The sequence below is a fragment of the Cimex lectularius genome, unplaced genomic scaffold (assembly GCF_000648675.2).
Source record: "Cimex lectularius strain Harlan isolate CLEC.00 unplaced genomic scaffold, Clec_2.1 scaffold252, whole genome shotgun sequence".
Taxonomy (NCBI): Eukaryota; Metazoa; Arthropoda; class Insecta; order Hemiptera; family Cimicidae; genus Cimex; species Cimex lectularius.
The window spans coordinates 587,787-611,699 of NW_019392777.1; the positions used below are offsets into that span (position 1 = coordinate 587,787).

Genomic DNA, 23,913 nt, shown 5'->3' on the forward strand with positions numbered 1-23,913 from the left:
CAAAACTTCTTTATAATGAATGAATGAAACCAGTCAGGAATCTACCTTTTTTTAATACAATACAGTTTTATTTAACTTTTCTTACAAATACTGACTTTTTAAAATTTTTTTTGATTAAAGTTTTTTCATTTTATTTGTCTTCCCACTCAAGACAAATTTCATGTCATCTTTACTTCAAAGATGTCTAAATAAAAACCATATAATAAATATAAATGATGTTATCTGATGGGTTTTCAGCTATGAATTTTTCAAATTATTGTTTCTGTTTCTAAATAGGAAGTTATGATATAATTACATTTATATGATCATTATTCCAAACAGAATGGTGAACCTGTTGGCAGAAGTGTACAAAAGATCTCTGAAAGATTTTTATGTTCCTTGCAGGACAGACAGGCCTTCCTGGATAGAAACACAGCTTACAGCAGGTAATTTATGATTTATTTTTCAAAATTGGTGTAGTGTTGAATCAGTTTTATCAAGAATGAAACAAACGCGATTTTTAACAAGTCATGTCTATTAGAATTTTTAGGAAATTATGAGAAATCAGCCTTGACCGATGATATCACCTTAAGGACGTGTCAAGAGATCTTAAACACGGCTGGCCGCTGATAAATCACTCACCTCAGACATTTTCCCACCAGGCAGGGTTTATAGTTTAAATTAATTTTAATTACAGATTATTGTTTCCCTCTCGTTTATCGGAAAAAATCGCCGGTCTTGTATGTAATATCGGCGTACTTACAGGGCTGACAACAACAAACCTGCTATCGTCGTTATCATCAATGACACCTCGTTGTGGCGTTGCCAACCGTATCGTACGTACGGAAATAATTTCCCTTTCTTAATATTCAATATAGCACTGCACAAGAATATAAACATAATAATTATTATTAGTTATTTCAATTAATTATTATTTTTATCTAAGGTCTTGGTTGAGATGAAAAAGTTAGTGTCACGAGCGGGACACTAAGTTTTTCATCTTCACCAAGACGTTAGATACAATGAATAATTAATATGGTCAATTATGACCACTCAACATATATGGATTGTTAGTTATTTTAACCATTATATTTAATTTTTATGCAAAGAAAGTTAAGATGAAAAAATAGTTTCACGAGCGGGACCCGAACCCAGGACCTCCGATTTTTTTTCCAAGGGTCATTTTCGCCCCGAACTTCCAATCCGGCCGGGCCGTCGCACAAGTTATTTTATTTACTTTTTATTTATTTAATTCTTGTTCTTGTTATCAGTTAGATCATATTTCATTTATTTGATTTGCTGCTTTCAAAAGTTGAATAATTTGGCAATATTTTCTTGGTTGTCTCCTAATATTTCATACAGCGTATTCGGTAGAGAATAAAATTTTCTTAAGTCATGATATATGCGACGTGATAATAAAATATGTTTTGTTGTTATTATTTCCTTGCATGCCTCGCATACAGGCGGAGGACACGGGCCATTAAGTGACTCTTATTGCGTGAAAATGCGACTATTGTACAGCATAAAATCCTTCATTAATGAAGAAAAAACGGACATAAATCGAATGTACCACCTGATAAATACTCAGACCGATGCTTTAAACTAAGATATGCCACTTTTCATGAATGGTGACAAAGTACGTTCCCGCCAATTCAAAAGTGATACTTAGTGCTGTGTAGCAGCTGGCAGTTTTCCTGTAGCATGAAATAGTCGAATACTTAAAAAAACTAAAAAATCCGGTTTTTATCATTTTTCGACTTTCACTTTACTTGTAGGTGTGCGATATTTTCACAAATAAAAGACACGATATGGACGAAACTGAAATGCTATCATGCACAAGCTACCAAAAAATCTAAAAAAACGCTTTTAAAATAATTTCAAACTATTAAATTTTAAATATTTTAAAATTTAACCTTTTTATTTAAATTGTTTTTAATAATATTTTTTTTGAAGCGGCGCCCCTCCAGGGTTTCACCGTGAGCCGTTACGCGGGCGGGCGGGCGGGCGGGGGCGGCAACGACGGACGAGGCGCTCCCCGTGGTGAACTTTGACCCCCCTCCGGGGGCAGGATCGTTAGGTTTCCGACCAGCCGACAGGACCCCCGCATCCACGGAGAGTTTTTTTTATTTATTTATTTTTCCGAACCCCCGGCCGCCTCCGCCGCCACCTCCGCCTCAGAGAAAAAGGACCAGGTGAACAAATCGGGCCAGACCCGGCCCCCGGGCGAGATTTTGCATGTCGGGCCGAGAAATCGCCACCTCCTCCTCACGACCACGGGGGCAAGGATGGGACCGCTGGCCTACTTCGCCACTTATCGACTAGGATTACTCCAAGGAGCCAATGTGAGTGATTTAATCTTGCTTTGCTTTAAACATTAGAAAAAATTACAAATTACAAATTACAAAAAAAAAATTGTGATTATAAAAACAAAATTGTCTTCCATCCACCATTCTTCCCTTTCTGGGACACAGGACCTTTCCACCAGTGCGCCGCCCCCCACCTACAATCACGGCGAATTTCAATTTTACCGTCTTTTTTTAAATATTATTTTGCCCTGAATGCGCCGCCTCCCCCCGTCCCCCACCACTTCTGAGCCCCGGGGGCAGACACGTGATACTATACAAGTCTTTAAATTAAGTCCGTGGGGGCCGTAGTAGGAGGGTGTGAGCGTGCGCCGGGCGGGGGGCGGCTATCGATCGGGGAGTAGTGACCTCCTCGCTCGTCGTTCCTCGTGAGCGGGGGGCGGCGCGGGCGGTCGGCTGGCGCGGTCATTCACGGCCGCCATTCAAACGGGACGACACGCGAAACACGCAAACTGGAACAAATTGGTGCGAGACAAAAAAAATCGTCCTATATTTTAGTCATTAAAAACAAATTACCATCCATAAGTATAACTAACAATATTTTCAAAGTTTGAATAGAATCGGTAGGTAAGTAAGACGTTTTAATTATTGGGAAAAAGAAAACACCTCGTATCGATAGTATACGTCCCCAACCATCCAGTTTAATAATTGACAATATATATCGAAAACGTCAACAACATCGATACGGATTTTAAACCTTTAGCTGATCAATATAAACATGTCAAGTATCGATATGATTCGACTAACATGATTCGCGAACTGTATAGATTCTCGGCCTAATCGATTATCACATAAATTCTCTTTCTGGGTCGATTATCACATTGATCGCTGTCTTTGTCGATTCTCGTCTGAATAAATCACAAACTGTACCGATTATCCACAAAATATATTCTTGGCTGGTTCGATTATCATATAGATTTTGAACCGTATCGGTAACTACATCGGTTCTTGACCGCATAGATTGACAATTGTGTCGATTATCGACGATATCGATTCCTGACTGGATCGATTGTCACATATATTTTGAACTGTGTCGATAGCTACATCAATTCTTGACAGAATAGATTCACAATTGTGTCGATTATTCTTGGCTGGATTGATTATCACACAGGTTCTCAGTCTAATCGATTATTACAGATTCTCGGATTAATCTATTGTCACGTCGATTCTCGGCTGTACCGATTCTCGCATTCATTCTTGACTGAATTGATTCACAATTGTGTCGATTATCGACGAAATCGATTCCTGGCTGAATCCATTATCATAGATTTTGAACCGTATCGATACATCGGTTCTTGGCTGAAAAAATTCAAGACAGGGTCGATTATCGATAAAATCGATTCCTCTCTTTATCGATCAGATTCTCGTCCTAATCGATTACCATATATTCTCGCATTATCAATGGTTACATCGATTTTCTGCTGTATCGATCCTCGCATCGAATGCTGATTGAATTGATTCACAATTGTGTCGACTATCGTCGAGATCGATACGTCGATTATTTCATAGTTTTTGAACCATATCAATAGCTGCATCGATTCTTGTCTGAATAGATCAAAATGGTGTGGATTATCACATATATTCTCGGTCTAATCGATTATCACACATTCTCGGATTTATCAATTGTCACATCGATTCTCGGCTGTATCCTCGTATCGGTTCTTGACCGAACAGTTTCCCTATGTCTATCGATTATCTACGAAATCGATTCTTGGCTGAATCGACTAATTACTACAAACCTTCTCGACCGTATCAATGATATCGTTTATGGACTTGATCTATTCAAGGAATGTATCGATAAACACCTTTATTCTTGAACTATATATAATCGATATAGTTCAAGAACACTTTGATTTTTGGCATTATCGATCGTTCCATTGATGCTTGACTGCATAGATTATCCAACTGTATCGATTAACGTCGAAAACTCTTATTTGCTGATCGATTATCACATAAATTCTCAGCTGTATCGATCTTCATATCGATTCACAACCAAATATATTCTTGGCTGTATCGATAATCACAGATTCTCGGATTTATCAATTTTCGCATCGATTCTCGGCTATATTGATCGTCACATTCATTCTTGATTGAATTGATTCTCAAACTGTATTGATTATCGACGAAATAGATTCTTAGCTGGATCGATAATTTCAGTTTCGACCTATCATGACACATCGATTCTCGATTGAATCGATTCATACACTGTAGCAATTACCACATTACTTCTCGATCAGAGATATCGAATCTTTCACATCGATAAATCGATTCAAAGTTGATTTTTTTATGCGGAAAATATCGTTATGTGCACTATCGATTCTCCACCAGTCAGTTTTACTATTGTCTACGACGATCTTGTATCGAAACAACATCGATAGTTTACAGATATGTCTATCATCAATAGTTATGAAGCTGGTTTACAAACTTGTGAGCGCGCTCATTATCCTTTACTTTTTCACCTTATTGTATTATTATCATTATTATTATTGACGTATTTGATTTTTACTATCTTAATTCCTTTTGTTTTCCAGCCCGTCTTGCCGTGGGATTGAGGAGAAACACAGATGGTTACGACAAAAGTGGGCCAGACTACTCGGATTCAGGGGAGAATGTTGTGCTGTGGGCGGAAAAAGGTGAGCAGCACGAATTTTCTTGACGGTAGATGTAATGTGTAATAGCGGGGACGGACGGATCACAGTAGACTTAGCTGGTATACACGTTCGAGGCATACTAGTATAGGTGAAGATAGGACTCGTACATTATGAGGATCAACATATAATCCCACCATATTTCATAATGACGTTGTAGTTACTCCAAAACTATGACATAATGACCTAGATGTGTGTAAGAAAAGCATAATTACCATCTTATGGCTCAACTACTGTATGTAGAATGGATCCATAATGAACAATTTATGCTTAATGGCCTGCTTATAAAATAACTATGCAGCATGATTAAAAACAATTTTCAATTGTATGAAACTACTAGGCAACACAATCACTGATTTGTGTCCCCACAGCACGGCACAATGGCCTACCTAAGCCTCCACGAGACGGAATAATGACCGTCTTATGACTTCACAGGACAGCATAATGGCAGACTTATGACTCGATTAGATGCATAACGGCGTACTTATGACATGATTATGCTTCACAATGGCCGATTTATGCCTCCACGAGACGGAATAATGACCGTCTTATTACTCGATTATACTGCATAATGACCAACTTATGTCTACCCAGCACAGCATAATGGCAGACTTATTACTCGATTATACTGCACAGTGACCGACTCATGATTCCCCAGGAAAGCAGACTGGTCAACTTATGACTCCACCAGACAAAATAATGACTGACTCATGACATGATTGTGCTTCATAATTGCCGATTTATGCCTCCACGAGACGGTATAATGACCGTTTTATTACTCGATTATACTGCATAATGATCAACTTATGTCTACCCAGGAAAGCATAGTGGTCAATTGTCAGTCATAACTCCACCAGACGAAATAATGACTGACTTATGATTCCACCAGACGGCCATTATGTTGTCCTGACTAGGAATTGCCCACGCAACATACTGACCTACGTACGAACCGTACCTAAATAAATACCTACCGTACCTAATACCTACGTACCGAAAGGCCAATGGGATTGAACGATTTACATTGTAAGACGGCATAACGGCCGACTTGTTGGACCTCGACCCACCCCATATTTGTAAAATACTCGGAATTTATCAGTAAAATATACAATGGAAATAAATCGAGTAGTGGCCCATCGAACAGCCTGTTGAGCTTCATTTCCAGGTCATTTATATACGAGTGAGACTACAATGACCTGGGAGTCGTAAAACAACGAAGCGTTATTCCTTCTATATTTTATGTTTCTTTTTTAGGGTTTTTATATTTTTAATGGGAAAATCGATAATCTTTAAAACGATTGATCTGATTTTTTCGTCGCCCCCCCTCCGGAAAGATTGGAATCGATCTCAGGAAAAGCTTGAACTTTTGATCGATTCGGAGTAACGAGTTTACATAATCCGCCTCGACGTGGGGGGCGGTCTCTCGCGTCGCGGGGTGGGGGCGGCTCCTCGCCCCCTTTTCATCGATTCATACCGCCGCCTCCACCCCCGGCCACTGAGGTTGGCAGCCCTGGCCGGTTCGCAGCCGCCGACTCCGCCGCGCGCGCGGGCAGTCCGTGCCGAGACGACAAGTGGCGAACAATGGCGGCCAGCCGGGTGGCCCCTTTCGACCGACCCCAAATCGCGGATTTCAACCCTTCGTCAACGCCGGATGGAGAGACGTTCCTGCCCATATAACGCTTAAAAAACCCAACCCACACCAAAAATAAAAAAAACCCAACAAAAGTTATAAAAAATAAAATAAAATAAATCCTCCAACCTCGTATAAATATGTGCGACAAGGATAGCGCCTCAGGATGTTTCTTCAGTCGAAAAGTGAGTCAAATCACTTAAATAAAAGTTAATGGAAAAATCAACAAAGGTTAAAAAACCTGTAAAAACAATACAACAATACAACAAAAACAAAAACAATACATCAACCACCCCCGACGGTACAGGTTCAATTTGACTTTGCTTACAAATCGCGCATGTCTCGCGTACATTTTTTATACTTCGGCGGACTTCGCTACCCAAGCCTGTGAGATTTTTTTAAAAAACCAATTGGACAGAAATTGGTAAATAAACGTCAAAAATGTGGATCTGACAAAAAAGAAAAAAATCAGACTAGGTGAAAACCCATAACGCTCCCACCCCTATCGACGATTGCGTAAGTGTGACGGCACTGTTGCAGTTTAACACTACGTCCTGGCTTTTCTTTAAATACACAAAAAAAATTAAAGTAACTAATAATTTAAAATAAATAAATAAACCTTTTAAGGGAGAGAAGGAAAAACCCTCACCCCGTCGGGGTTTTCTTATCCAGTCATGGAAAAAACCACCCTCATAAGACATTAAAAGCAAAAACAACACATTTTCTCATCGAGTGACAATAACAATAAGAAATTTAACAATTTTGCCGGATTTTTATTGGATTGGCGTTTCGGCCCTTGGGGTGGGGTATTCTAAGGGTGAAATTTTTTTTTTTACTGTTTTTATATTAGTAAATTTTTTTTTCCAAAAAGACCGGTCGTGAGAACACTCCTGATTTGGCGACTAGCCCTAGGAGGCAGCCCAACCAGAAACAACCGCCTCCGATGGTCATCCAGCCGGATTTCAGAAAGGTAAGAAGCCAGATTTTCTCAACCGACCCCCATGTCAAATGTTTCAACGTTTCCCCGGCCCCGCCCTCGTTTCAGGTGAGCGGCATATCGTCGGAGATATTCAGACAGATCGAGTCGATAGAGAACGAATGCGAGCCGATACAGGACGGCAGAGGCGAGATGGTCGTCAGGCTCCTGGACACGAAGAACCTAGGACAGGCGGCACTGCAGGCAGCACGACCTTGGCTCGCGATGCAGGTAAACACAATACAACAATAATTTCAATTTATTCGCACACTATTCCAACGTGAAAACCTGGTGTAACCTACCTTTCGACAATGAAAACCCGATGTAATTTATTTCCACAAAGCAAACGTCAATTCACAATTTGAAATTTTTGAAAATTAACAATGAAAATCCAAGTGTAGCTTACTTTTTTTTAAACGAAACTCCTAGGATAACCTAATTTTTAACAATAAAAACCCATGTGTTACCTACCACCCCACTTAACCCTTATTATAACATACATTTTAACAATGCAAACCCGATGTAACCTCTTTCCACAAAGCAAACGTCAATTCACAATTTGAAATTTTTGTGCAAAAACGTCTTGTAGAGCTTGTAAAGGTAAGAAGTCTAGGATAGCATACATTTTAGTTAGAAAACCCAAGTGTATCTTATCATTTTTGAACAAAAACCACAGAGTAACTTTTTTTTTAACATACAATTTTTTGTATAAAGTTAGTTTGGAACAGTGTAACAACTTTTCAACAACGGAGATCCAATGGTTAAAAATACTTTTTACATAGCCCTCATTGTAACCTAATTTTTTAACAATGAAAACCCAAGTGTAACCTCCCCCGAAACCTATGTTATAATCTACTTTTTAACAATGAATACCCAAGTGTAACTTTTATATTCCGACGAAATTTCTACTATAACCTATATTTTTAGAACGAAAACCACAGAATAACCTTCCTTTTTTTTAAATACACAACGTTTAAATTGTGTATTTAAAAAGTATAATCGAGACCGTTTCGAACAGTGCAACCAACTTTTCAAAATCGTATAGTTCAAAAACACTTTTTCACAATGAAACCTCGAGTGTAACCTCCCCAAAGCCTGTGTTATAACTTGCTTTTTTTAAATGAAAACCCAAGTGTAACCTTCTTTTTTAACGACACTCCAAGTATAACATAATTTTTAAATTAAAACCCATGCTTGACCTACCTCCCAACGTAGCCCTTATAATCTAATGTTTTAACAATGAAAACTTGAAGGTAACCTCCTCGAAATCTATGTTATAAACTACTTCTTAACTATGAATACTCAATCCAAGTGTACCTTACCTTTTTTTTAACGAAACTCCTAGGATAATATTTTTAGAACGAAAACCACAGAGTAACCTTCTTTTTTTCTTAACTTACAATTTCTTGTATAAAGATAGTTTGGAACAGTGTAACCAAGTTTTCAACAACGTTAGTTACACTGTTACCCTAGTTTAAAAATACTTTTTTAACTATGAAAATTCAAATATAACCTACTTTCTTTTTTCACATTATTCTTAGTACAACTTACTTTTTTAACAATTAAAACCCAAGTGTAATCTCCTACCTCCCCCTCCTACAAAAAAACCAACTGTAACCTTATTTACCCATATTTAACAAAACTTTTAGTTAACTATAACTACTTTTTTACTATGAATGTGCAAGTGTACCCTACCATTCCCCCACCCACGAAACCTTTAGTATAACCCGCTTTTGAACAATGAAAACCCTAGTGTACACTATCGCTCTCCAAAAAAGACCTAAAAAACAACTGTAACCTTATTTCCCCCCTTTTTTTTAAACAATACTCTTAGTAAAAACTACTTTTTTTACTATTAAAATGCAAATGTACCCTACCATACCTGTCCCACCACCCGCGAAGCCTTTAGTATAACCCGCTTTTTAATAATGAAAACCTGTGTATAACCTACCTTTTTCCCAAATGAAACTCGTAATACAACCAAATTTTTAACAAAGAAAACTCAAGTTTAACCTCCTATCTCTCAATCCTAACAAAAGAAAAAAAATGAAAACGGTATAATCTACTTTTCGACCATGAAAACACTAGTATAACCTACTATTTAATTAAAATTTAATTTAAAAAATTAAAACCCAAATGTAACATATCTTTTTTTACGTCTCAACTCCTAGTACGACCTACTTTTTTGACGATGAAAACCCAACTGTAATCTACCTCTCGTTTAAACGAACTTCTAGTTCAACGCATTGTTTAACATTGATAGCCCCAGTGTAACTTACCCCTGTCCTCCCGAAACCTACGATAATCCCCAATGTAACGAACATTCCCTCAACGCTAACTTGTTCAGTACATCCTACATTTCGATCACAACCGGGGCTCATATGATATATTACATTTACACAACACAAAACCCAGTTTAACCAAAGTCACCCTCTTTCCCTCTCTTGCTTGTTGTTGTTTTCATTGCATATTTAATTGACTCTCTCTCCCACTTCTGTCTGTCCGTCCTTTCATCCTCTTTATCAACTTTCACTTCATCTGTTTGTTTTTTGCCCAGGTCGGAAAAAACCCAGTGAAGCTCACAAACCTGTTTAGTACATCTTACATTTCGACCCCAACCCCAAGCTTATATGATATGTTACATTTACACAACAAAAAACCCAGTATTACTGACCACCCGCTTTCGCTCTCTTGCTTGTTGCTGTTTTCGTTGAATATTTAATTGACTCTCTCTCCCACTTCTATCTGTCAATTCTTCCATCCTCTTTATCAACTTTCACTTTGTCATCTGTCTTTTTCTTTTTTTTTTGCTCAGGACGGAAAAAACCAAGTGAAGCTCGTCGAGATCGTGAAACGTCCCGGTCAGACGCTGGGCCTGTACATCCGGGAGGGTAACGGCGTCGACAGGACAGACGGCGTTTTCATATCCCGTATCGCCCTCGAGTCGTCCGTCTACAACAGCGGCTGCCTCAAAGTCGGCGATGAGATACTCGCCGTCAACATGGTCGACGTGACGCGAATGTCTCTGGACGACGTCGTCATCATCATGTCGATACCAAGACGGCTCATCCTCGTGACAAGGGAAGGCGCGCCGTGCCCGGCCGGGATACAGACCCAACCTCACCACAAACCGCTACCGGTAGTCGTCATCAAACAGGGACAGCTGCAGAACCGATACGACAAGTGAGTCCATCCATTATCCACTCTTCCGATAATATTTTGCCCCGTTTTTTTCTTGACTTTCCAGCGACGCCTCACCTTCTCCTTGCAAGCTAATGGACGAGGACCGGCCTCCGTCAAGGTTACACGCGTCGAGGTCGCACCTGGCCCTCGGCCTCTCCGGGGGCGCTTCACAGCACGATCTATCGTCCATGCAGTCGAAGAGGGTTGCCAACGGTTCCGCCGACCACTATTACAGGCACAACATACCCCATTCGCAGACCGTAAGTCCATCCACAGGAGACCTGCACCAAATGCACTGCACGTGGAATCTCGTCAATATTCCATCTATAGCCGGTTGACATAGTGCTTATTAGGTGCTCAAAAGCGTCTATATTATATCAGGAGCTCCTACAAACCGGCAATTTGAGCAAAAGCTCCAATTTCCATTACGTTCTTTTTTTACATTTACAGCTCCGAACCCATGTCCATCGTCGGCACAACCACACACACACAACCCCCACCACAAAAAAAAAAAAAAAAAAAAAAAAAAAAAATTAAAAAAAAAAAAAAAAAAAAAAAAAAATCGCACAGTGTACTTTTATTTATTTCCCGCGCCCCCATTAATTACAGACGGCTAAAATGTTGTTTTTAGATGGAAAGAGGAAGTTGGTTGTATCAACCTCCGCCTCCGCCGGTCGTCACAGAACAGCCCAAGTCGCACCACTATCAGTCCTACGACAAGGCCTACCCAAAGACGCTGGAGTCTCTCGCTGAGAAGGTATCCAATAGTGTTAGTATTAGACAAAAGACATCTTTCTTAAAAAAAAGCGCTTCGGCTTCCTTGCCTCCTTCGCCAACTCATTTATTTTATTTATTATTTAATTATTTAAAACAGGGATTAAAAATGTATGAGAGAGAAGACGTTACACTATCGACTTGAACTATTTTTCAAAACTAATAACCAAATCGTAACCTACTTTTGAAGGCTTATACGTATTGTTAAATTCACGGCAGAACTTTAGTATAACTTACTCATGACACCCCTTGATATATATACACCATAATAAGTCATATTTCAATTTAGTATTTTCGGAAAGAAATAGTGTTCTCGTTAATTTAGAGAGACTTTCCGGGCACTTCCTTGCACAAAGTAGTACATACTATCATTCTGGTGTGGCCACTTGTAATCTACTACCAAGTAACCAGGCGACTCACTTTGATTGGGATAGGGGATAAGAGAGGCGGCTACAAGGCCTACTGCACCTCAACCTGAATAGATCTATTGTGCTCCACGGTTATTTATAACTCACTGGACAGCTTCAGATTATTAATCAGCCTCCATAACTGTGCCAGCGGCTCCTTAGTGTAGGATCTTGCTTGCGGTTATTCCTGTCCTAGTTGCAAAAACCTGCAGCTACATAGACCTTTACAGAAACATAAAATATGTACTGCAGTCTCCTTCTCTTCCTGGCAGTATCTGCACAGTGTTTCTTCTGTCTGTATTCCTATCCGTTGCATGTGCTTTTTTAAGTGCCAGTGCCCTATCAGGAGTCCAACCAGAATCCTAGTTTGGTTGCCTGGCTGCCTTCCAGTAGTTCTTTCGTAAGTTTTGCGGATGGTCCTTCTATGAATCTCTTCGTATGTCTCATACCTGTGGTATTGTTCCACCAGGTGTTGGACTCATGAAGGATCCATTTTAAACTCACTTTGTTACCATGCACCTAGCTTGTCACCTCCGGTGTGGCCTTAGCCGGATTGTAGAGCTGTAGGTATTTTTCAATTGCGAGAGCGTGTAGTGTGAAGTTACTAGATTGTTCTGTCAAACTGAATTTGTGTTCACTATATTTGCTTGAAACGGCGACCCAAATTCCTTCTTTGTGTTTTTCCTCCGTCAATGTATATAAACCGGGCGTTTGGAAAGTCATATTGGGATTTTAGGAATTCTTTGTGATATATTATGGGGGGAGTATTCCCTTTTTTGAAATTTTGATAACGACAGGGACGTTTTTGGGAATGACCTACTTTTAAAACATAACCTACATATCCATAACCTACTTTTAAAGCACGTGGTTTTGGTATAACCTTCTTTTCATGGGAAACTTTTTTCCCTAAAATGTAAACTCTGTTGTAACTCGTTCATGAAAAACCTTGCTATAATTTATTCCCAAGGTGTTTCTAATGTTCTATCCCCCAGCTTTCCTGTTTATGCAAATTACCTAATAAAAAAGGGTAGGGATTGGAGGCAAACGAAAGCAACAGGAGGTGTTTTGTTGTCGTGCCTCTTTTATTTTGTTTTCTCTCCTGCAGTTCGCATGAATGCAGTTTTTTTTCGACATGCGGTCTGATTATTTTATTATTATTATTTTTTTTTTTGGTTTTTCTATTTTGTTTAATATATAGGTGCACTCGTTCTATCCGGGTGGGAGCTCGACGACACCGAGGCGTATGTCGGCCACGACTTCTTCCAGCCTCCTTTCCTACTACGGCGGCGGTTCCAGGTCGAAGATGATGCCAAGGTCCGGTTCGGATCAGCATCTTCCTCGGGTCGAGTACATGGATTTCAGTGAGTTAAATTTTTTTTTTTTTTTTTTTTTTTTGAGGGAAAAAACATGGGCTTTTTTCTTCGTTGAAGATACGTCGAACATGGGCCCGCCGTCTTACAGGAGCAGCTATCGCGTACCGGCGTCTTCATCTACGTACAGCACGCTGACGCGCAGGCAGCGTTCTGTCGATTACAGCTCGGACACAGAGACATCCCGCCCTTCTTACTACTACTACAGGCAGCATAGCGGGGGCGGCGGCGCTTCGGCCCTCGGAGGCCTCTCGTCGACCATCGACGCCTCCCACGGCCGGATCTCCTCGCTCAGGTCAAATTCGCTCCCGAGGGACAACAGGCAGCCGAGGGCCCACGTGCCCACCCTTCCGACGCACCGGGGGTCGAGCCTCCGCCTGGAGAGGGACTCGTCGCATTCTATCCTGCCCGGGGTCTCGTCACTCGTCGACCAGGACGACGACGGTGCACTCTCAGCTCCAGAAATGTCCATTTCCAGAAAGCACAGAAGTAAGTATATTTAAAAAAAACAATACTATACAATAATAATTCTAATAATAAATAATTTAAAAAGAAAGGACAAATTCCCCTTGCACTAACCTATAATTCATGCCATAAACATCTGCTATTTCTAACATTCACCAATATAAATATGAAGGTTGCATGCAGTTTATATTGACAAACATGGTTGGGTGGATGCACGCAGGTTAGGTATCTTTATATTGAAGGTTACAAGCAGGTTCTCTTAAGAAAACAATGTTCATGGTAGTTATCTTTATAATTGGAGGTTACAAGCAGGCTATCTTAAGAAAATAATGTTCATCGTAGTAATCTTTATAAAGGAAGGTTGCATGCAGGTTATCTTGACAAACATGGTTGGGTGGATGCACGCAGATTAGGTATCTTTATAATTGAAGGTACAAGCGGGATGTCCTATCAAACGTACGGTTCACGTCTTCACGTGAGGTCGTCTTAATAAACGGGCTTATGAGTGTTATATGTAAGGAGGTTATCTTTATAAACGAAGGTTGCATGCAGATTGTCTTAAGAAAAGAATGTTCATGGTGGTTATCCTTATAAAATAAGGTTGCATGAAGGTTATCTTAACAAACATGCTTCGGTGGATGCACGCAGGTTAGGCATCTTTATATTGAAGGTTGCGAGCAGGTTGTCCTATCAAACGTAGATACACGTCTTTACATGAGGTCGACCTAATAAACGGGCTTATGAGTGTTACATGTAAGGAGGTTATCATTATAAATGAAGGTTGCATGAAAGTTATCTTGACAAACATGGGTGGATAGACGCAGATTAGGTATCTTTATAGATGAAGGTTGCAAGCAGGTTGTCCTATCGAACGGATGATACACGTCTTCAAGTGAGCTTACGAACACGCAGGTTGTGACCCACATTTTAGGGAAGTTCTCCTTACCAAAGTTCACGTTGATTTCACGCGGTTTATCTGCATAAACGGAGGTTGCATTCAGGTTATCCTTATTATAAAGTAAGTTACATGCGTGTTATCTTTCTCCAAAAACTGAGGTTCATCTTACGTTATTCTTCGTTTAACCCTTCATGAAACACTGCCAATGGAGTCATAAGCCATCATCTGCTGTTTTACCTTTAGCCAACCAGCTTTGAATCTTCATAGAACTTCCTACCTCTAGCATGCCATCTCATTTTCTGTTATTTTTTGTTTGTTTTTTGTTTCTTTGAACCATTTCTAAAAGCACAGTTCAGATCCTAGCGCACACTCACTCCCATGCTGTCGTCTTGTCATCGTGTTCTAGGTCGACTCGTTTCATCCCCGTCTGTTTTCACAGCCGACGAATACAGAGCCTGGCTATCGAGGGCGCCCTCCTCCAGCGCTATTTACCAGTCGGTGTCCAGGGGGCAGTCGCTCCTCGCAAGCCAGAAGGCGAGCCAGCGTTTCGCTTTCTCCTCTGAAAACCTCCCACAGCGCACACGACAGGTATCTATATGGATTTTTAAGGTTTCGTAGCTTTAAGATGTCATTTAATGGAAGGTATAGACTGTGAAACTAAAGCATCGATTATATCGTATATATCGAACGAAAAAGAATCAATATTCTTATATGTATCGCACATGAAAGTCTTAGATGGAAATAGAAAATATCGATTTTTGCTACATATCGAAATAGAAAGTATCGATATAGTGACAAAGAAATATCGAATTGAAAATTCCAGTATATGTATCGATATTTCATAAATATAGGAAATAAAAGTATCGATTATATATATATATATATATATATATATATCGATATTTCGTGTATCGCGAAAGTTTAAGTTTAGATATTTGATCTATAGATAGTTTATATATCATCGTAAAGAGGGTATCGATATTGTATATATATATATATAGAAAGTTTAATTATCGATATTTGAACTATAGGTAGTTTATATATCACCGTCAAGTGGTATAGCATACATAGAAATTGAAAGTATTGATATTTTATCTACCAAAAGTAAAAGTATTGATATTAAATGTAAAAGTATTGGTATTTTGTATATATGTATCGAAGTGGGACAGTATTTCTTCGAAATAAGAATATAGGTATATTAAGATAATAAGATGTTAGGTTTATATCGAATGAAAAAATCGATGTTTGATACATATCGAATGTAGAAGTATCGATTTTGGGAATATAACGAAATATATTGAAATAGGATGTATCTATTTTCCGTATATATTAAATAGGAAGTATCGATATTTGGTATATACCGAATGGAAAAGTATCTAAGTTTGATTATATACCATAATAGGAAGTATCGATATTTAGTAAATATTGAATGAAAAACTATCGATGTACGATATATATTGATATTTGAATTAAGATATATAGATTTTTGTTAAATATCTAAATAGGAAGTATCGATTTAGTAAATATCGAATGTAAAAGTATCGATTTTTGGTATATATCGAAATTTATTAAAATATGATGTATCGATTTTTGGTAAATATAGAAGGTAAAACATCAATTTTTATATATCGAAATGAAATATATCTCGACATATTATAATGGCGGTCATGTTCTAACAATTTGATGTACGTTATGTTATAAAACTAAGGTTATAGTTTGGTCATACGCCTTTTTATTGTGGTTATAGTACAGTAACTTTTTTTCTTTTCCAGTCGGAGCTTTTATATTCGACGTACCGGCCCGGCCAGCTTGCCGCGATGGGCCCCCTCGTGTCTTCCTCTAGCAGCACGATACCCCTCAAGTCGTCCACCCTCGACCGTCATTCCATCCTCGACAGGCACACGGCCACCCTCGAGAGACACTTGTCAAATCTGGACCGGCACGCGTCCCTCGATCGTCACGCCCAGTCGGCCATCGAGAGGCACACGTCGAACCTGGAGAGGCATGCTTCCAACCTGGAAAGGCTCTCGTCGACCCTGGACAGGCACTCGGCACTCGACCGGCACTCGTCCTCGCTCACATCGCGTTCCGCGTCACTGAGGCGTATGCACAACCTACTCGAACTCGAGGCTAAGTCGATGGGAAAAGGGTCAACTCCGCCTGTCGAGAACAAACAGCCAAGACATTCACCTTCTCTACTGCATATCAACCCTGCCGGTAATATACACAATATTTTTCTCTCTTTGTGTTCGTTAATGTTTTTTATTTTTATTTTGCGGGAAGAATTTTTGAAGTATAAACAGTCGGTGGTGAGGACAGGACAGTCTGAAGTTAGTGGTCTCCTCTGGCTCCACCTCCTGAGCGGAAGGGGTCTTCGTGCTTCGTCGAACCCTTCGGGCAGCACGTCGAACCTCGCCGCTGGAGGAAACAGCGTCGTGAGGGACCTTTACTGTGTTCTCGAGTGCGACGGTGTCCACAAGGCGAGGACCGTCGTGAAGACGGCCGACTTGGTCTTCGACTGGGACGAGACTTTTGAGCTGGACCTCGTCCACAACCGTGAGCTCGACCTTCTCATCTACTCCTGGGACCCACAGTACAGGCACAAGCTCTGCTACAAAGGGTCCGTCCAGCTCGCCGCTCTCCTCCAGGAGTCACCGGTCCACCAGCTGGCGGTCAAGATCGAGCCCCGCGGTACCCTGTACATGCGCCTCCACCACACGACCCCACAGCAGACGTTCATGAGGAAGCCGAAGCAGCCCGTCATACCGAGGGGGAAGGTACAGGGGATTTTCGGCACGGACTTGGAGGCGGTCGTCAACAGGGAGAGCATCGCGTCGGAAATACTCAAAGGGGACGCCCTCAACATACCCACCATCGTGAGGCGTTGCGTCGAAGAGGTCGAAAGACGAGGCCTAGACATTATAGGTAAACAAGCGAGACCGGACGGACCCAGTGTAGATTATAACCACTTATCTCTTTTTCCCCTCCATCCAGGACTGTATCGGCTTTGCGGTTCCGCAACGAAAAAACGGATACTGAGAGAGGCTTTCGAAAGAAGTGCGAGGACTGTCGACCTATCGTCGGACAACGTTCCAGACATAAACGTGATTACCGGTGAGTACAACTTTTATCCCTACACAAAATTTGCCTATTTGCATTTTCTGACTTTTGTAAAGTAGGTTATTCGCCTTGTGACGGTGATAACTTCACTCAAAAGTAGGTTATAAAAGGGTTTTGAATTTGAATAGCAGTAAAAAGAGGCAGACACCTGGGTCATTTAAAACTCGTATATTGCGTACTTTTAATTTGTAACCTTCCAATAGCCAATTTTGCGGGCATGAAACCGTCGTATATCTTACTATTTGATTATAATTACGCTTATTATGGACATGGAACCCATGTATAACCTAACGTAAGACAGGACCAATGAATAACCTTCTGGATAACCATAGTGTAACCTCATACTCTTAGCAAACTAACGTATTTTGATACATGAAACCCTTATATAATCTTATGCACAAAAATGCATAGCCTACTTGATGACAAAAAACTGTAAATAACCATAGTATAGCTTACGTATTTTTTTTAAATCTAACTTCATTAGATACTGGATGATTTAAGTAAATTAAAAAAGCTTTTACCTAAACCACAATCCTTGATGAGGCTCCATCACAAAAAAGTACATACCTTAAAAGATATATTTACTTAGATACATGAAACTCTTTTATAACCTATTATATAACCTTCTTGATAACAGCAGTATAACCTCATTTTCGTAGAAAACCAACTAATTTAGAGACATTAATTGTTGTATAACCTTGCGTATGGTATAAAACCCATGTATAACTTACTGTATAACAAAAACATATCACCTTTCCGGATAACCTTGTATAACCTTATTTCCTTAGAAAATCTAGACACGAAACCCTTCTATAACCTCCGGAATAAAATCCATGCATCATCTACTGTATCCCATAAATAATATATAACCATGGTATAACCTCATATCCTCAGGAAACCAATTTACTTAGATACATGAAACCCAAGTATAACCTTCTTTATAATAGAAACATATTATATAACCTTTCCTGATAACCATAGTATAACTTTAACCATTGTATAACGTTATTTAGATACGTGCAACCCTTGTTTTACCTACTTTACGGACATGAAACCCTTTATAACCGTATGAGTAACCATCGTTTAACCTTAATTAAGGGCATAGAGCCGTTGTATAATCTGCCTCAGGTTCATGGAACCTTAATATAACTTTAATAGTGTTGGAATAAAACCTACTGAACTAAAAAAAAAATATTACATATAATAGAAACTTATTTAGCGACATATAAGACCCTTGTACAACCTGTACTTTTGTGGCAGAAAACGTTGTATCAACCCGTGTATAACAACGTTAATCTGATTCACATCGAAAACCTTGTCAAACTTACTTTTCAGGTTGGAAAAACCCTTGTATATCCACCGTTTAACCCCCAATTGTTAGAAACCTCTGTACAACCTCTCCTTTAGGATAATACGTCGTAATTCAGTTTTGACCGTTGTACAGGCGTACTCAAAGACTACCTGCGAGAGCTTCCCGAACCTCTGGTCACGAAATGCCTCTACCAGATGCTCGCCGACGCGGTCTCCGTCTGCCTGCCCGAAGACCCCCAGGGCAACGCCAGCCTGATATTCTCCATCCTCGACTGTCTACCTCATGTGAACAGGGTTGGTTTTTGACCCTTTGGCAAGTTGTTCTCTTTAATCTCTATGTTTTTTCTCTTTCTTTCCAGTGCACTTTTATATATTTGATGAACCACCTGGCCCTGGTGGCGTCTCAGAACGAAAGGAACAAGATGTCCACCCAGTCGCTGGCTACCTGCTTCGCCCCGGTCCTCGTCCTCCACTCGGACTCGGAGGTGAAACCTTTGGACTTCCACGGGCCGATATCCGTCATCAAGTACCTCCTGGACATCTGGCCTTCGTCCATGGGTAATGGCTAAGTTCATAAAGACACCCCCTTCCACCAAAAATCATGACCTCCCGACATCATCAGCCTTCTTCAAAACTCGATTCGACTCAACCTTTCAAATCCCACCCCTTCCACACTTTTTTTCCACTCTCTGTAATTGTCTCTATATTTCAGTTGACGGGTACGGCGGTTACGAACAACGGCTGGTAAGTCTCATGGGTGAATTCTGATAATTTGAGTTTTTTTTTTTTTTGTTAAACATAATTTAGACCCTCCCACCCCTGAAAAAAGAAATATATAATAAAAACATCAGGGAGATTTGTTTGAAAAAAAAGAACGAAAAAATATGCACTAGAAGTCACCTTGTTTGGACAAGATATATTTTTTTTAAATTGCATTTAATTTTTTTCATTAATTAAATAAAATATGTTAAATTAATGAATGCAAAAAAAAATTTTTTGTATATATTTGCATAACCGGAAGTAGAAGCATCACCCCTCTCCACCAATTTTTTTTCGATTCACAAACGCTTTTTTATTATTCTCCAGCGTTTTAGGCTCTCTCCTAGGAATTAGACTCGCACATATAAACCGCACTATAGTTGGCATGACGACCAAAAAAAGGATCGTTTGTTAGAATTTAGAAGGACATGTTTTATATCGATAGAATCGCTTTTTTTTAATCTAACGTAGTTTACTGTGTTGTAAACCTGCCCGGTGTAACCTACCACGTTTAACACGTTTATAACCTTCCACTGAATCACCTACAACACATAACCTTCCTAACCCTACCAATATAACCCTACCATTATAACAGTTTTGACTAAAACACAAGCTTGTGTGTTCAGTCTCAATTGATTTGTATAACCACTGTGAAACTTTTCAGAAAAACTGTAATATGAGTGGTGTGTAACCTACCAATTACAACCTACCTTCTATGTAGACTTTTTTATGTGGCAAAACCGGCACGATTGTTATGACATTATTGTACGGCATGCGATTTTAATAATTTGTAACCTACTCTTTCACACCTGAAATTTCATCTTGTACAGCTGGGAAACAATCTTTGCGATATTTTCTCTACTACTTTATCCGTGTGGATTTTTATGAGACAATTTTATTTTTATAATTATGAATTTGGTATAAGTATTTGGTATCAATTTGGCATGCATGTATGGTATAACCTCTTATAAACTATTCTTTGACGACTACGTTATAACCTACCATTCATGACGCCTCTTTTATAACCTATCTTTTATGAAGTCCTCATTATTACATACTCTTTTGATAATGTACCTTTCTTGTAGTATCCATCATAACCTACCCTTGCTGACATCGATGTTATAACCTACCCTTCATGACGTCATCGTTGTTGCCTACTCTTGATTACGTCACCGTTATATCCTACCATTTACATCGACGTTACAACCTACATTTTATTACGTGCTCATCATTACCTACCATTCATGAAATCGCCATTATAACCTAACCATCACGATATCGCCATTAAATCCTTCAATTGATGACATTCTTATTGTAACCTATTCTTTTAATAAGTTTTCTTTACAGCCTACTCTTTTTTATTACTCACCTTTTATAACGTCTCTATCTTATCCTATTATTCACGACGTCACCATTATAACCTACTTTTCCTGATGTTTTCATTTTAAACTAACCTTCATGATGTCGCCATTGTAACCTACCACTGATTACGTAACAATTACAACCTTTAACGACGTCTTCATTATAACCAAATTTTTATAACGAACATAGCCTAACCATTACGACATCGTTATTACAACCTTCAATTGATGACATCATTATTATAACATACTATTTTAATAACCTCCCTTTATGGCGTTTCTACCATAAGCTATCATTGTTGACGTATTCTTTATAGCGTATTCTTTTTTATTGCACACCATTTACGACGTGTCTATCTTACCCTACGTTTCACGACGTCTGATTATAACCTAAACCATGGTGGCGTGATCATAACCTACTCTTTTGATAACCGACCTTTTATAGCGTTTCTATCATAATTTACTTTTCATGGCGTCTTCATTATTAACTACCCTTCATGATGTCGCCATTGTAACCTACCATTGATTCCGATTTACAACCTTTAACGACGTCTTAATTATAACCTGCCGTTTATTGCTCCCTTCGTGACGTGTCCATTATAACCTACCCTCAGGCCGTTTCCATACTTACCTGCCTTTTATAATTTACCCATTATAAGCTATATTTACAGATATTTTTCACGTTTGATTAGAGACGTTTTTATGATCTTTCGTAACTTGCCTTTTTCTTATTCCACTGAATCGCGTTACTCACTACGCTTTCCTCTCTTTCTAAGATTCAATCAAAGCTGTGCGTATTTTCTGACAGTAATTCGTACTTATAATATGAGCATGAAAAAAGTAAAATTGTTGATCTATGATTTCGAAACGTTCATAAGATCTGTCCATTGTCTCCCCATTCCTGTTTTATTTATATGTATATGTTTGTTTTTTTAAATAACTTATCTGTGGACACCTTTAACGTACAATGTATTCGGCCGTTTTTTTCTTGTATTTATGAAGTAAAGCAGGTTTTTTATTTATTTTATGTCAGAGGTGCCTTCTAGTCATTTTTTTGTTTTTGTTTGTTTAATTTTTTTCTTGTTGTAAAAATATCCAAATTATTACCACCTGCTTGAACCGCCTTTGAAAGCCGTTGGACAGTTGAAAAAATGCCGCAAGTTGACTCTCGCAAGAAATACCAGTAGTTCCCTCCCTTTATGGAAAAAATTTCTTTTTTTTAAGTTGTAAGATCTAAAGTGAATAACATTAGGGATTGTATGCAACAAAAAGGCCTTTATAACCTTGAATTTATAACATTTTGAAACCTACGTTGTATAAACTTTTATATAACATAACCTTTACAACCTTTGTAACCTGTTGAACAGCCGAGACACTCGGACGAAATCCTATTCACTTAGTCGATGTATACGTACCCCTATTTGCCCGAGTTGCATATAAAAATTGACAATAGGGTTATGTATATGATTTAGACAAGTCACCGTTGCACCTGTAGTGGTCGGTGGGGAGAGAATAGGGGACGAGATAGAAAAAAATTAGGATACGATGCTGAATTTTTGTTCAAGGTAGAGAGGGCCCCCTGCCTCCCACCGAGGCCGGGATCCTCAGCAGCCCCAGCGCCTCCGCCGCTCCCAGCGAAGCCCAAGCCGCAGATAGTCACATCGCCTGTGACACCCCCGTCCTCGTCGGACGACGAGTACGCCAAGTCCGCCTTCGACTCCAAGGCCAACTTTGACTCGAAGAAGTCGATATTCGAACGGGCGGCCGCGGCGGAAGAGGCGGCAGCGGCAGCGGCGGCAGTCGTCCACCCGGGCGTCGCCGTGTCGTCCGCATCCCCGCTGCCGCAAAACAACACCGCTAAATACACTCTAAAGGTATACCTTGTTAATTATCATTTGTAACCTTTCATAACCTATCACCACCCTATTTTAACATGACCTACACAAATCTATTTCAATATAACCTGTACGAATCCTATTATAACATAACTTTCTTTAACATAATCTGTACGACCGTATTATAACGTAATCTTCATATAACATAACCTGTACGACCCTATTATAACATATCCTTCAAGTTAAAATAACCTGTCTGGCCCTATTATGCATAACCTGTACGGCTCTATTATAGCATAACCTGTACGGCCCTATTATAACATAACCTCCATTTATCATAATCTTCCGGTCCTATTATAACATAATCTGTACGACCCCATTATAACATATCTTTCAAGTTAAAATAATCTGCACATCCCTATTGTAGCATAACCTATCCGGCCCTGATATGACATACCCTGTACGGCCCTATTATAACATAACCTGTACGGCCCTATTATGGCATAACCTGCACGGCCCTGTATGGTAACCTGAACAATATAAATTATAATTTATCTTTTATCGTTTTTCTTCTTTTTATTTGAAGGTAAACAGGAACAACCCATTCGCCGAGGACATGGAAGCCGTGACGCCGACTTCCACCTCGACGACGGACCGAGGCGAGCTTGACGCTGACGAAGAGAACTCGGACGACTCGAACCAGATCAATTTGAAATAAATCAGAACGGGAGAGAATTTTTTTTCTTTTTATTTACAAAAAAATCGGGAAAAGTAAGAGCACAACGTAAAAATTGGTTGAAACGGAAAAAAACCCTGTAGTCTTCGTGAAAAAACGAA

The 23,913-nt window shown here is 39.5% G+C and overlaps 1 protein-coding gene across 8 annotated transcripts; it reads left to right on the top strand.

Moving 5' to 3' along the window:
* The first annotated feature begins 369 nt into the window (after positions 1-369).
* LOC106673599 (rho GTPase-activating protein 100F-like) lies at positions 370-23,913 on the top strand. 8 transcript variants are annotated; one of them, XM_024227655.1, is made up of 18 exons: positions 370-425; positions 4,874-4,975; positions 7,489-7,587; positions 7,663-7,824; positions 10,409-10,776; positions 10,841-11,036; positions 11,408-11,545; positions 13,156-13,318; positions 13,388-13,816; positions 15,097-15,278; positions 16,463-16,907; positions 16,974-17,615; positions 17,685-17,804; positions 19,255-19,415; positions 19,481-19,679; positions 19,834-19,865; positions 22,807-23,115; positions 23,663-23,913. In XM_024227655.1, exons 2-18 carry the CDS (start codon positions 4,907-4,909, stop codon positions 23,792-23,794), a joined length of 3,846 nt encoding a protein of 1,281 aa, XP_024083423.1. In that variant the 5' UTR covers positions 370-425; positions 4,874-4,906; the 3' UTR covers positions 23,795-23,913. The 8 variants fall into 8 exon arrangements, with proteins under 8 accessions (XP_024083423.1, XP_014261242.1, XP_024083426.1 ...); XM_014405756.2 differs by lacking the exon at positions 370-425 and adding an exon at positions 1,975-2,321; XM_024227658.1 differs by lacking the exon at positions 370-425 and adding an exon at positions 1,975-2,321 and having other exon boundaries at positions 15,130-15,278.

Excerpts from the sequence above, each read along its gene's own strand:
- LOC106673599 (XM_024227655.1), top strand. The coding sequence starts at position 4,907 with ATGGTTACGACAAAAGTGGGCCAGACTACTCGGATTCAGGGGAGAATG. Across the intron at positions 7,825-10,408 it reads GACCTTGGCTCGCGATGCAG|GACGGAAAAAACCAAGTGAA; the intron begins GTAAACACAATA and ends TTTTTTGCTCAG. Across the intron at positions 19,866-22,806 it reads GCGGTTACGAACAACGGCTG|GTAGAGAGGGCCCCCTGCCT; the intron begins GTAAGTCTCATG and ends TTTTTGTTCAAG.